Source organism: Notechis scutatus, chromosome 2, assembly GCF_049901735.1.
Source record: "Notechis scutatus isolate UNSWTSFEM ecotype Mainland chromosome 2, rNotScu1.2, whole genome shotgun sequence".
NCBI classification, from domain to species: Eukaryota; Metazoa; Chordata; class Lepidosauria; order Squamata; family Elapidae; genus Notechis; species Notechis scutatus.
This window is the reverse complement of record NC_142010.1, coordinates 53804964-53819685: the sequence shown is the minus strand read 5'-3', so window position 1 is coordinate 53819685 and position 14722 is coordinate 53804964. Positions and strand designations below refer to the sequence as shown.

Sequence of the window (14722 nt, the reverse complement as noted above, 5' to 3'; positions counted from 1 at the left end):
AATAAGAAACTGAAACCTTTTCATCTCCAGAGCAGCCCAGTCTCTTCCGCTGTTTACTCTTTCCTATTATTTCTAATATCTTTAAAATCTCACTGTCAAAATAATTGACTTTCTGGTTTCACTTTCAGGTCCTATTGTTAGTATAATCCTGATACCTGGACTGGTTCCAAGATGTTCTAGTCCACTGATATCAACACATAGTCCACTGATATCAATTTTGCAGTATTTGTCTCTGCCTATCAATTTCCTAATGCCTTTTTCCGATGTTCAATTTCTTCAGTCCAATTGAACTATGACTTTTTCAGACCAAAGAATACTTTCTATCTAGCCATTTTTATAAAGCGTGACAGGAAAACACCACCTGCATCACTGATTGTCAAAAGAACTGCCAAATGCAGCTTGAATTATTTCCTTAAAGCCCCAGATGAAAAAGAAATTCAAACAAGTAGAGAGTGCCAAGAGCTTTCATTTTGATTTCTACTGAACTTCATCCTAATGAATGTTTGTTCTACTGAACAGTTTGTTCTTAATGGAAACAAAGCAAATTTTGAGTTTTGTCCTAATAATTACCCTGCACATATTAAACCACAAATGTTTCAGCTGCTACAATGGAAAGCAAATACATATCTGACACTTAACATTTGGGGTCCCTTTGCCAGAATATGTTTATCTGGTGGGAACCAGAGAAGAACTTTTGAGTGGTGAAGATAAAAACTATGACAATACCCTCCAAGGAAGGTTGGCTTGAACTCATTCTTTCCATTTTGAATTTTCTGCTCTTGAATTTTTTATTCTACAAGGCAGATAAAAGGCAGAGCAGGTGATGATTAGTTGTGATTTGTTCTTCTTTTTAAAATGTGGGTACCATGTGGTGTGTGGTAGAGAACAAATGTTTGGAGCGGGGGGGAAATGAAAATAGCTAATATTTACAGAAATGAGTTAGCAGAATGTGTGAGAATGGGATAATAATGTGTGGGGAAACACAAGAGAAAGCCAAGAATAAATGGGTGCTGGGTGAACGTGGATTCCATATTGAGTGAATGACCATTGCAAAAGAAGAGCATTGGTGGTTGGGTATATTGGAATGAAAGAAGATCACATAACAAAGCAAATATATGAAGGAAGGAAAAATGGTGCAGTAAGAAAACTATCACTGCATAGAATTGATGAGATCTTCCAAATAAGAGAGATGGTCAATTTTAAGAACAAATAACAATGTATTGATCAGAGTGTGGATGTTGCAAAAGCAAGAATAGTTTGCAAGGACAGAAAGAAATGGAGAAATATACAGGATGGTTAGCATACATTATATAGATTTTTGGTTTTTTCCCTCTTTTAATTTACTTTGCTTTTGCTCTTTGCATAATGCTATATGCTACAAAAAGGAATAGTATGATGGGAATCTATTTTACTTTTTTAAAAAGTCTGCTCTGAGAAGTTCTAATCAGGATTTTTGAATTGTAAATAAATAATTTGAAACCTGCTTTGTGTCATTGCTAGAATTATTGCTCAATAAATAGTCCTTGCATATGCATTTTAGATATGATTTAGTATAAAAAAGTAATATAAACAAACAAGACATATATTAACTGCATTCAGACAGAACTTTAAATGTTTAGTGTTACAAGAAAAGAAAACTTTATTTCCATCACATATCTACTACTCTGACATTGATGCGATCAAATAGTAATCATAATTTTTTATTGTATGGGTTTCTTAAAGCTGTAGCTCAGGGGTGTTAAACTCAAGGCCCGGGGCCGGATCTGGCCCACGGGATGCTTAGATCTGGCCCATGGGGCCACCCTTGAAACAGTGAAAGACCAGCCTGTGGTGTCTCTGCCAATAAAAACGGCTCTGTTTTTGCTGGCAGAGGGTTGCAGAAGGCCGTCACAATTGAAAACAGAGCTTGAGAGCCCTTTTTTGCTGGCAGTGCTCCCAACACAAGTGATGTCGAGCTGGCCATGCCCACCCTGGCCCCCCAAGGTCAAATACAATCCTGATGTGGCCCTAAATGAAATCGAGTTTGATATCCCTGCTGTAGCTAAACTCAATTGTAATTAAAGCAAGCCAGCTTCATAATCTCTGATTTCAGTTTGGCTGGTTTAGATAATCAAAATTAACATTCTGGGGAATTGCTTCATTGAAATAGCAGGGTGCAGATAAATGAGCGTGCATAGAGTATATAAGTTCACAGTACAGGGAGTCCTTAACTTAACAACCATTCATTTAGTGACCATTCATAGTTGCAATGGCAGTGAAAAAATTGACTTACACTGACAACCATCACAGAGTTCCCATGATGATGTGATCAAAATTCAGGTACTTGGCAACTGGCATGTTTTTACAATGGTTGTTGTGTCCTGGAGTCATATGATCATCATTTGAGACTTTCCCAGCTGCCCTTTGACAAGCAAAGTCAATGAGCAAAGCTGGATTTGCTTAATAACTGCAGACATTTGCTTAAAAACCATGGCAAACAAAGGTTGTAAAATCATGCATGACTCACGTAACAACTGCCTTGCTTAGCAACCGAAATCCTGATCCCAATTGTGGTCTTAAAATGAAATCTACCTGTACCTAAGGGAGACTGAATAGATGCTTAACCATAATTATGGACTCTGGAATTAAAATAGTTTGGGTGCACAACTAAATTTTTAAGGCACTTTACATTACAAGACAAACCAGAATAGAATATTGGATTAATTAGATAAAAAGAAAGGCAACAAAAGCTGAAAAGAAATAAAAACTTCTACACAAAACTTGAGGTTTTAAACAGGTGCTCAGATGATCTGCCTTCTGGTAAAAACACGTCAGGCTTGTGTTATTATTTCCTGCTAAAGCTCTGGATTGATCAATTTACCATCAAAGATTAGCTGACTGAGCAGTGACTCAGCTTTTAAGGAAACAACATAACAGTTCACTGATGGGAAATCTTATTCATTTAATCATTGGTGGTGTATAACTAATTAATTAGTGAAGAAAATTTATAAGCATATGGATTTCCGACTCTTTTCTCATGCTTTACGATATTTTCATTTATACTAGTCCCTCAGATTTTCTTAAGCCAAAATGTTAGAATGTTGAGAGAAAGGAGAAGAGAAAAGTACACGTGAAAGAACTACATAAAAATAGGGTTTGATCTTTGCTCTGAAGGCTATCTACATTTGGACAAAAGAGAAAGAACAGACAAGAATGGGGGCAAAAATTAGCAAAGATTTTATCTATGATTCTTTCAGTTGATGCATTTAGATTTGGGAAGTGACAAAGAATTTCCCACTTAAAATATGGTTTTAAGCGTGAATTAAAGCAATATAAAGAAGCAACCACATTCTTTTTTGTTTCTTTACTGAGAAAGGTGAATGCCACCATAAAGCAAAAAAGATATTAGAGAGTCTCAGATATTTGAATTTTCCTGCTTTTGTGTTAAAGGAAGCACCTGCTATTTTATTTCCAAACTGTGTATTCTGTTCCCAAGTAATAATACATTTCTGCAGCTCTTACCTTGAACAATTTTATTGAAATTAAATATCTTTCTGCTTTAACTGTTTATCAATTATCCTGCTAAGATTTATACAAGTTATTGAAGCAGGATAAAAAGAACTCAAGGAGTTTAATTTTTTCTGCAGCTTTTCCCATTCCTCAAAGTTGAACTGTCTTGAAAAACACTGATTTAAGAATGAATAAATAAAAATAAATATATCCTACAATTTTGTGTATTTGTCATCATCAAATGGACAAAAATCTAGCAGCCTTTTTTACCAGAAGTTAATATATTAGATGAATGCTACTTTCATTTTACAAACTTGAAAGAAAACTGCTGATTTCCTAATCTGCTTACTGCTCCACTTTTTCCAATAAATTAAAATATTCCATCAAATGAAAGTTGAAGCTACAGAGGACCTCTTCCCAACATCCTTGAAATAAAAAGCCCTGGATTTGCCTGTCAGGATGGAACTTTTCACCTAGTTAATTTAGTCTTTATTATAGTTTAAAATATATTAAAAAGAAGTCAGTTACCTATTGAAATAGTGTAAAATAAAACTTCTATTGATTTTCTTCCTCTATCACTTAGTCATTGCTGTATACAGATAGTCCTTGACTTACAACAGTCCATTTAATGACCGTTTGAAGTTACAACAGCACTGAACAAAAGTGACATGATCATTTTTCACACAAGCCATAGCATCCCCATGGTCACATGATCACAATTTGGACGCTTGGCAACTGGCAAGCATTTATGATGGTTACAGTGTCCCAGGGTCATGTAATCCGCCTTTTGCAACCTTCCGACAAGTCAATGGGAAAGCCAGTTGACAACCTGTCAACTCTGAAGCGTTGGATGCATCACTCAGAACGCTGAGACAACCATTACTAACTTAACAACTCAGTGATTTAACAAGTGCGGCACGAAAGGTTGTAAACTAGAGCAAAACTCATTTAACAGCCTTGCTTAGCATTTTGGACTCAGTTGTGGTCGTAAGTCAAGGACTACCTCTAGAGGCTTTCTCTAACACTTCCTAGTCACCAACTCTCACTGGTTTTCCTTGTTCCTTCTCTTCAGTACCTTCTTCTACCAACTGTGTCTCCTGTCTTCCTTGCCTTCACAGTGCCACTGGCTATTATTCCCTATTGATTATCAGCAAAAGAACATCTGTTTGGAATCTTCATTCGAGAATTAGAGACTGTGCACGTTCTTCCTGCTTATTTTTGGAAAGGGAAGGCTGAGTTTCAAATGAACCTCAATATTACACTTTTAAGGGACAGCTCTACATATTCTGAAGCATTTCATAGCATTTGGGCAACATATATAGGTGAGAAACATCTATACATTTTCCTTCCAAATTGGATTTTTTTTAAAATAACAGTAACAGACAAGTATGCTGTCAAAGCAGTCAAAATTCAGCAGGACATGTTTCATTGTTCCAGAACTAACTGGAAGACAGAATAACTTCATGATTAAAGCATTTTGCTCAAATTCTAGCCCATTATGAGTTACAGAAGCTCACTGGGTGACTTTGGCCAAGTTACTTTCTCTCAAATCAAATTACCTCCTAGGACTGTTTCTGTGAAGTTGAATAGGACTTGTACGGCTATAAACACACATGAAACAAAAATATACCAAATCTGAATCGTAATATTTATCTGTAAATGATGTAAAATAAAAAATAAAAACAAAACACCTATTATAAAAACATTAAAATTGCAGTCCTTATGAAGATTTATTATATAAAATGTGCTGCTTAAAATCAAACTCGTATCTTCTGTTTGGGTTAGGATTAATCTATACTTCCATCACTCTTAGTATTCACATCCCATTTATTCTATTTATTCTTAACAAATAAAATAATTTCCATCAGATTCATGGTTTGTAAAAGTGTTTACTGTGAATGGAAAAATACACAACGTAGATATTCTTATTGCTGGTTCAAAAATTATTCCAAAACATGTTTTATTGGTGGTCGTAGAGTTGTAATTGCAGGAATATTCCAATCTCGGATGGCAAACCTCAGATAAAGAATGTTTCCAAGCAAATACAACTCAGGTAAACAAAGTCACTAATCTAAAGGAGGATTAGAGAGAGGAAGTAAACATATGTTAGACTTTAACTAGAGATAATTAATTGTATTAATTACTGTGCTAAACAGTAACGAAAGATAAGCAGTAACCAAAGTTAACCAATGATGGAGGATAACTAAAAATGTGTATAAATGCAAGACTAGACTCCAATAAAGATCATCATGATTCAGTTGTTCATGATCAAACAACTCGACTGCCTCGCCATTACAACAGGTGGTGGTGTTCAATTCAGATATTCAGTTGCTTGTGTCTTTTTGCTCTGATGGACGCCATTTAGCCGTATGTCACTTATACTGTTAATACCACCTAGTGGTACGTTCATTCTGCGTTTTATTTCCTTTCTTTTGTGACACTGCTCCAGATTCGTCACAAAGATTTTCAACATCTGAGAATTAATTCTAAGGCACGAATAACAATAAAATTATTCCTTTAGGATGTTATGTCCATAAAAAGCAAGGTAAGATACTGCTCAAAGCCTACAGAGTTTTATCTTGTTCTGTTCCAGCTTTAGATCTGGAAATTGCTTTGATGGATGATTCAGAGCAGGAGATAGAAAAGGGATGCAAAATAGGCTACATCTGTGCTAATGATTACCATGGTCTCTTTTGCATCCCTGCTATTGTGTAACTGGGGAGAACTATGCTGTTAATTGCAGTCCTTTCTGTCTGCTTGTGTTACCAAATGAGATGGTGGAAGACTTTTGCTCTCTTTTGGCATTGGCTTGGACTCACAGGGAGGTCAAACTGGTGGCGCACAGGCCAGATGCATCACGCACAGGCCATGCGTACCCCAGCTCCACGAATGGGGAAAATGTCACAAAATATCATATGACGGCAATGTGGCACGGCGAGTTTGATACCTGTAGATTAAAGCATGTCACTAAGTCCAAGGATGGTCCCTTCTATGACCTGTGGGCTTCAACTTCTAGAATTTCTGAGCTAGCCAATTCTGGGAGTTGAAATCCACAAGTCCTAAATGGACATAGTTGCCCAACCCTGGCTTAGAATCTGTCCCTAAGTCCTATTTTATAAGTCATTGGAGAATTCATCCGCAAACCTCACCCTAAGCATTATTGGCAAGCAGATAATATCCATTGTTTTTCCCTGCCAGTATGCACAGTACTTTGAAAGTAATACACAGTACTTTGAAAGAATAAGCAAACATCAAATCAGGTAGAAATATTGTTGTGTGGGATTCTGATAATTTTCAGCCTATTTGATGCTGCACTATAATCCTTGTAAGAATGCGGTTCACATTTAGAGGGTAACCGGACTTGGGAAGTGATTTGTCTCCACTGTTTCAATGCTGAGGCAGGACTTTTCTGTTATTTGCCTGGCTCCCTTCTCCAGTGCCAACCAATTTACATTTTATGAAATCCTACTACTTACAAACCACAGTAGATCGGAGAAAATAAGTTGTGGTTGCAAGTTTATTGATCTGCGCCTACATAAACCTATTTGGAGTAAGGTGCAAAAGGAAGAAAGCCAAGTGGAAAGTTCAAGAAAACTAATATTCTGCAGCTATTTATACAAAAAATATTCTAGAGTAATCCACATGTACATACATATGTAGTCTCCTCTTTGGTTACACAGATTGGTAATCTCAGTGGTCAAATAGGTGAGATCAACCACTTAAATGGCCACTTTTTTAGCAAGCAGATGTTTAAGAAACATAAGTAGAGAAATTTCCATTATATTCTCATGCCTGGTATTTGCAAATGAGCATACAGGTAGCCCTTGATCTACAACTGTAATCGAGTCTGGAATTAATAATTTTTATTATGGTCACAGGCCATCATTACAAATAAGTAGGATTCCAAAGAATAAAAGTAAAGACATGATAATAGATTATAATTAATGGTAGATTGTCAGTGGGCAGTCAAAGTAGGCTTAATTTTGCAGGCAGTAAAACAAAATTTAGCTACAAAGAAACTATATTGTACTAATCTGATAATAGCAATTGTATGTAAAAAAAAAGAGTGTTGTTTCTGGGGTATTTTATCAGGTAAGATATTATGAAAGGAATCTGTGAGTCCTTATGGAAGGCACAATACAATAGGATGTGAACTGTAGTTTCAACAGCTCCTGTTGTAAGTTGCTGAGGTCATTGATTAGGCCACCAAATGAGCACACCTGGTTTTGTGACCTTTTTGGTGCAAGTAGTTAAGCAAATACACCATTTGTTAAACAAACATGCCAGTTGTTAAGCAAATGAAGCAGCCATAAAGCCTTTGGAACTTAGAAATTGGGTTCTAAGTACCTTTTTGGTGGTCTGTTGTAAATTCAAATGATCATTAAGCCACCAGTCCAGGGGTGGGATTCTACCAGTTCGCACCTATTCGCTAGAACCGGTTGTTAACATTCTAAGCAGTTCGGAGAACCGGTTGTTAGAAGAAATTACTGGCCTAATCCTGTAAGAAAGGCAGGAAGGAAACATTCTGGTGTTGCTTACAGAAACTGCCTCTCCGTTAACCCTTATTAACATTCTTGGCAGGACTAGACTTCCTGTCTCAGGAACATCTCTGGAGTTTTTTCCCCCCCCTCCTCTGCTGGTACTTTGTTTGTGTGGAGTGACCATTTAAAGTTACAATGGCACTGAAAAAAGTGACTTATGACCATTTTTCATACTTACAACTGTTGCAGCATCCCCACAGTCATGAGAGGCCAGGCGAGGAGATCGTGCCTCAATGTGAGTGATATTGAGTTGGCCACATCCAGCCAATAACATGACCACCAAGCCATGTCCACCCAGTCACATGACCACCAAGCCACGCCCACCACCTAAGCCACGCCCACAGAACCGGTTGTTAAAAAGTATGAATCCCACTCCTGCACCAGTCGTAACTCTTTATACATATTTGGAACTTGGAGCTAACAGAAAAAAACAGCAGAACAATGAGGTATTTATCAGCCAAATATCATTTTCAATTCTTTCCAAACCCAAAATAATACTCCTTTAAAAAAAAGTCCACCTGTCTCCCAAAGGTAGTAGGCATTTTTATTCCTTAAAAGTAATTTTTGAAGTTTAATAAGCTCAGATGTGAAAGATTAGAAATCACTTTTGAATTAGAAGAATACATCCTATACCCCAGAAATTATTTTAGCAAATGTTTTATCAGGATGACAGTAATACCTAAGTTTCACTGGGTGTTCAAATGGGGGCAGGCATGTTTTTTTAAAAAAATAAAAATAATTTAAACAATGGATCTTAAAATCCTTGTTTGGCTTACTTTTTTAATTTCTTTAATTTTTTTTAAAAATAGGGAGAAATAAAAGGAGGGGAGACAAACAAGGTGGGAGTGGGGCAAAAGGAAAAATAATGTAATGTTGCCTTTTAGAAATTATTCAGCTTAATTATAAAACATATCATTAAACCATGATCCTACAAACTTCCCATTACTATGAGAAACAGCAAAAGAAAAAGTGAACACATATCAGTGATTCAAGATTGTAAATCTGGATTCTCACTGCCATTCCAATACTTCTGAATATTTTTTTCCTGCCCTATCCCCATGCTCAATGCATTAGTAATTCTTCCTATTCATTGGAATTGTATTGCTCATTCACTGGAATAGAAAATATGGATGTTATGAATTCCTCGCAGTATAACAAGGTTCTCCTCCATGCTAATTTTACATTTTTTTGGCAGTCGAGGCCTGTTTTGAATTTATGCCTCATGCATTCCTAGATGGCTGTCCCTATGACAGAATCATATAACTGGAAGCCTGCCATTGATTCCAACTTCCTTCATGGAACAAGGATCCAAATTAAACCATCCCCGACAGATGGCTGTCCAGCCTCTGCTTGAAAAACATCCAACAGAGAGAAGAAATGCCACTATCAAACTGCTCTTAGGATACTTTTTTAGTGATATTCAACCAGAATCTGCCTTCTGGTAAGGTATTATTCAATGTCCTGCATTCTCCAACAACAGAGAACAGCTCACAAGCTTCTGTAGGACACCCTCAGAGGTACTTGAAGAATGTTATTATATACAGATACAATGCAATGAGGCTACTATGCAAATCCTTTGAAAGAACTGCTTTGAAATGAAATGGCTATGCATGCAAACACATGTGGAGTCAGCTGGGGCTACTTGCTGATGCAGCCACCTGATCTTAGGAAAAAGATAAAGCTGCTTTAATGAGCTGCTCGCAGGGTATTACAAAGTAGTCCTTTCAAAGAAATTGCATAGCAGGGTGCCTGGCTGACCTTCTCACTGTTGTCTTTTTAATGAGCAACATAACCTCTTTCAGTAGATTTTTCTAGCCAAGTAGTTAAAATACTTGCAGCTTTATTTTTCCTTGATCCTAATTATTTTTACTGCTGTTTCTTTATATAGATTTTAATTATCTTTTTTTTTTAAATCTCCACATACTAAGAGCTATTTTTGTAGAAAGGCCAGACAAGAACTCAAAGTCAACAAAAAAATTAGTATTTTTTTTCTTGAATGAGCTCAACTCTTCTTCTGATATCAATTAATAACAAATAAATTTACATAATGGCAGGGTTATTCTGCATGCAGAATATATGTATGCTATAAACTGTATTGGCTAGTCCAGCCCTGGAAAATGCAGGCAGCTTGTCAATTCTCTCTAATCCTCAATGTCATGGTAACCAAAATAATTGATTCTCTTCCCAGACAGCTATCATTAAGCAGCCTTACTGAATGGAATATTCAGCAATTAACAATGACCATCTTGCATGTTATTAACCATGAAAAAATGGTATAGGAATTAAAAGTGTAAAAGTGTGTAATATTACATGTCACTATATATTTTATGTAGTTGTATGATAATATATCCTTATCAGGCTACTGTGACTTTATATTTGCAAGAAGATACATAGGGTGGCCATCGTCAGAATCTGAGACAAAACTTATTTAATGAGACTGGGTCAATTTAAAAATGAATGTCTGTTTGATCCACATTTGGGTCTTTGAAGGCACAGTTTGGTTTTTCAGAATATGTGTTTGGTAATTTCAGCAGCAGTCATTTCCATGCTAAAAATAAAATGACTTAAAGTATATATGGATGATAGCCAGAATCCTGCAATTTTCAAAGGCCTTTTGAATAACATGTTCTTTAACAATGATGGGAGATAACAGATATTTTGTACAAAATACAAAATGGGTTCACGATGAAGACTGAATTGTTTTCTCGCAACTTGTTTAGAGATTCTACATAATAGCAATAGCAATAGCATTTAGACTTATATACTGCTTCACAGTGCTTTACAGCCCGATTTAATTATGGCATCGGTCAGAACCCTGACACCCTCTCTAAGCAGTTTACAGAATCAGCCTATTGCCCCCAACAATCTGGCTCCTCATTTTATGTGGGAACTATGATCCTTTGTTCTTTGTGTACGTGCTAGGACAACGGAGCCTTCTGGTGGTTGGCTGCAACACGAAGCAAGGAGCAAGGACAAATTGTTGCCATTTCTTACCCAGAACTGTAACAAACTTACTTTGCAGCTTTGTATGCTTATACGAATAATCAGTGCATTTTGTGTGATGTAATGCATTTGTGATAGGACGCTAACAAAAATTGCTACGTTAACAAAGATTGCTTCTAATAAAAGAGGGTTTCAGAGTTTGCTCTGTGCTCTCATCCCGAGACAGCCTTGCATTGTGTCTTCTTTTCATGAGAGACCACCACAACTGGTGACCCCGACGTGATCCACTAAAAGCGATACGTCTTTGGCACACCCATTCTCATAATCTGGAATAGACTTGGTGCACCCCATCCGCTTGAATCACTGGCGACAACGGATCCCTCGTGAGTATGGGTGGTAGATTCTCTAAGGAGCAGGCAGCTCACATTCAGGAAATCAGAGAATTGACCAAACGAAATTTTTTTACCTTTAAAAAGGGGGGCTCCCTTCATGCCCCCCTCACAAAAACCTCTATTGAGGAACTTCTAGAATACATTTGGCAACACTGCCCTTCTTATCCGGCTAAAGGCAGTATCAAAACTACAGTATGGAAGGAGATTGGAAAATACCTTCACGCAAGCCCTAGGGCCCCTTCGTCTATATTAATTGCTTGGAGGGTGGTTTTTGTGGCTCTCTCCTCTCTAGAGCAACCCCTACTTGGCCCCCTTTCTGGACCCCCTCCTATGTGAATCCTGCTCTCCAACTCTTGCCCCCGCTGTGGCGCCTGTGTCTCTTAAACCGACTGCCCCCTGGAGGCAAATGAAGTTGGTAAACCTCCCCCTTCTCCTGACCCCCCTCACCCAATCCCTCTTCTTCTTCTCTTGCTCTCCCTTCTGTGCCTTCCTCTCCTGCCCTACCCCCTCCTATGGGCACGGTTCATGCCGCCATCGCTGCGGGAGTTAGAACTGGCGAGTTAGATCACTCCGACTGCCCATCGGCGTTCCCGTTAGTTTATACGCAGAATGCGCAGGGACAAAACGTCCCACACTGGGAACCCATCCCTGTTAAATTAATCAAGGATATCAAACAAGCTGTACAAATGTATGGTATTCAGGCTCCATTTACGATGGGATTATTTACAATGATGGCTAACGCCCATATAATGATCCCAGCTGATTGGCATAGCCTTTTTCATATGACTCTAACAGGGACTCAATTTGTTGTATGGCGATCGGAGTTTCTCCATCATTGTCGCCTATTGGCAGCTCAAAATCCGAATTTTACCGCAAATGAACTGGCAGGAGAGGGTGCCTTTGCTGCTCCCACAGCTCAGTATAATAGCCCTATTAATGCTCTTAACCTTTCTGCACAAGCCGCTCTGCTTGCTCTCTCTCGCTTGGATGACCCTCATACCTCCGCACAATCTTTTGCAAAAATTCTACAAAATTCCAATGAACCCTATGCCGATTTTATTGAACGCCTCCAAACGGCCCTACAAAGGCAAATTACAAATGAGGCGGCTCGGCAGGAAATTCTTCTTAAATTGGCATATGAGAACGCTAATGCAGACTGTAAAACCTTGCTTACTCCCTTGATTAATTCTCCAGATGCCACTCTAGCCCAATTCCTACAAGCCTGCAGGGTGGTGGGAACACACCAATACACTTCCGAAATGATGGCTGCAGCTATCACCAGAGGTAATAAGCCATCTGGTAATTGTTACAATTGTGGGAAGCCCGGTCATTTTAAATCACAATGTCGAGCCCCCGGCGGGGGGACAGCAAAGCCCTCCGCCAGTAGAGATGTTCAACCAAAAACAGTCTGCCCGAAATGTAAGAAAGGCTATCATTGGGCTAATCAATGTCGATCAAAAACTGAACCCTCGGGAAACGAGTAGAGGGGCCGGCAGCTAGCCCCTCCCCCAAGGCTGCCCATATACCATCCACTGTGTATGAATTATCAGTGGCAGAAGATGTGCTCATATCCTTTCCCCATCTACCACTCTCTGTCAGCGCACAGCTTCCTCCTTCTGCCTCCTTCTCCTCCGATAAAACTGCTCTTATACAATCTCACCCTCATGCCCTCCTCAAAGGAATCTCTGTGGTTCCCGATCTGCTTTATCCTTCCTCAAAACTCTCAGCCATTAACCTTTCTGTGCTATCCACTCTTCCAACGAAGTTACAAAAGGGTGACATCGTAGCAAAAATGATCATGGTACCGCAACTTCCCTCTGATGTGTTTGCCCTCACTAGATCTATCACCGAAACTAAGCCCACACTCTTGGCTTTAATCAAGGGTCGCCGCTTCACCGGTCTTCTGGATTCTGGTGCGGACGTCTCGGTGATATGCTCTGACGAGTGGCCTACAGACTGGGAAACAGAGACCTCCCCATCGGTAAGAGGTGTAGGAGGGATTCAAACGGCTCGCATCAGTAAATTTTGGCTCCCTGTGACTTCTGAAAATCTCACAGGGACTGCACAAATTAAGCCCGTCATCCTCCCCCTTCACACGAATTTGTGGGGGAGAGACTTGCTCTCTCAATTTGGCGCTAAATTGCAGCTAGAATGACTCACCCTCTTCCCCTTCGCTTGACCTTAACCATGGATGTTCCTGTTTGGGTTGATCAATGGCCATTGCCAGCAAATAAATTGCTTGCATTGCAGCAATTAACAGCCGAACAATTACAATATGATCATATCGAGCCATCGCTTAGCCCATACAACACTCCGGTGTTTGTTATAAAGAAAAAATCTGGAAAATGACACTTTTTGCATGATTTAAGGGCTGTCAACTCCATCATACAACCCATGGGTTCACTCCAATGTGGCTTACCTAATCCCAACCTTATTCCCACTAACTATGACGTTGTTGTCATTGACCTCAAGGACTGTTTCTTTTCCATCCCCCTTCATGCGGAAGACCGCAAACTCTTTGCCTTTACTATTCCCCAACCTAACAATTCTCATCCCACTAAATGATATCAATGGAAGGTATTGCCTCAAGGCATGCTTAACAGCCCCACAATGTGCCAATACTATGTTAATCAAATCCTTCAGCCCTATAGAACACAACACCCACAATTTCTAGTCTACCACTATATGGATGATATTCTCATAGGTGCCCCCAGTCCAGAAGGCACAGTTGCTGCTACCCTGGACAATCTTATCACCTTGCTACACCAAGGTGGTTTACACATAGCCCCGGAAAAGGTTCAAACACAACATCCTTTTCAATATCTAGGACATAAGCTAATGCAAGCTTATTCGGCACCAGTTTTACCAGCATTAGCCCTGCCCCGCACCACATCCCTCGTAAAACTACAACAATATTTAGGGGCTATTAATTGGACCCGTCCCTATTTTGGCATCACTACACACATGCTCAGCCCCCTGTTTGATGCATTAAAGGGAGGAACCACTCCAGAGGATAAAATTACCCTTACAGATCATCAATTAAAAATCACCCAGGACATACAGCACATTATGCAGAAAAGGTGGGTCGACCGATGTCACAACAATGCTCCTATTTCCTTAATCTTGCTCAATACACCTCAGCTATCTACTGCAATTCTTGCTCAAAGTCTCTCTAAACTTCTCATCCTAGAATGGATACACCTGCCTCATACTTCTCATAAATCCATTAACCCCAAACCTTTGCTCTTCTCTATACTTATTCACAAAGGGCGTCAACGTTGTAAAGCCCTAATGGCTATTGAACCCTCTGTACTATATGTCCCCATGTCATTGTCCGATTGGGAGGTAATGTTATTG

At 38.9% G+C, this 14722-nt stretch overlaps 2 protein-coding genes and 1 long non-coding RNA gene across 6 annotated transcripts in view; 2 read left to right on the top strand and 1 right to left on the bottom strand.

Annotated features, from left to right (window-relative positions):
• The window catches only part of ERC2 (ELKS/RAB6-interacting/CAST family member 2), a 664972-nt gene that overhangs the window by 579157 nt on the left and 71093 nt on the right, over positions 1 to 14722 (bottom strand). The window lies entirely within an intron of this gene.
• The window catches only part of LOC148132022 (uncharacterized), a 110069-nt gene that overhangs the window by 26712 nt on the left and 68635 nt on the right, over positions 1 to 14722 (top strand). The window lies entirely within an intron of this gene.
• On the top strand, positions 10983 to 13621 carry LOC148132023 (endogenous retrovirus group K member 8 Gag polyprotein-like). The gene has a single exon (XM_087954767.1). It carries the CDS (start codon positions 11878 to 11880, stop codon positions 12847 to 12849), a length of 972 nt encoding a protein of 323 aa, XP_087810893.1. The 5' UTR covers positions 10983 to 11877; the 3' UTR covers positions 12850 to 13621.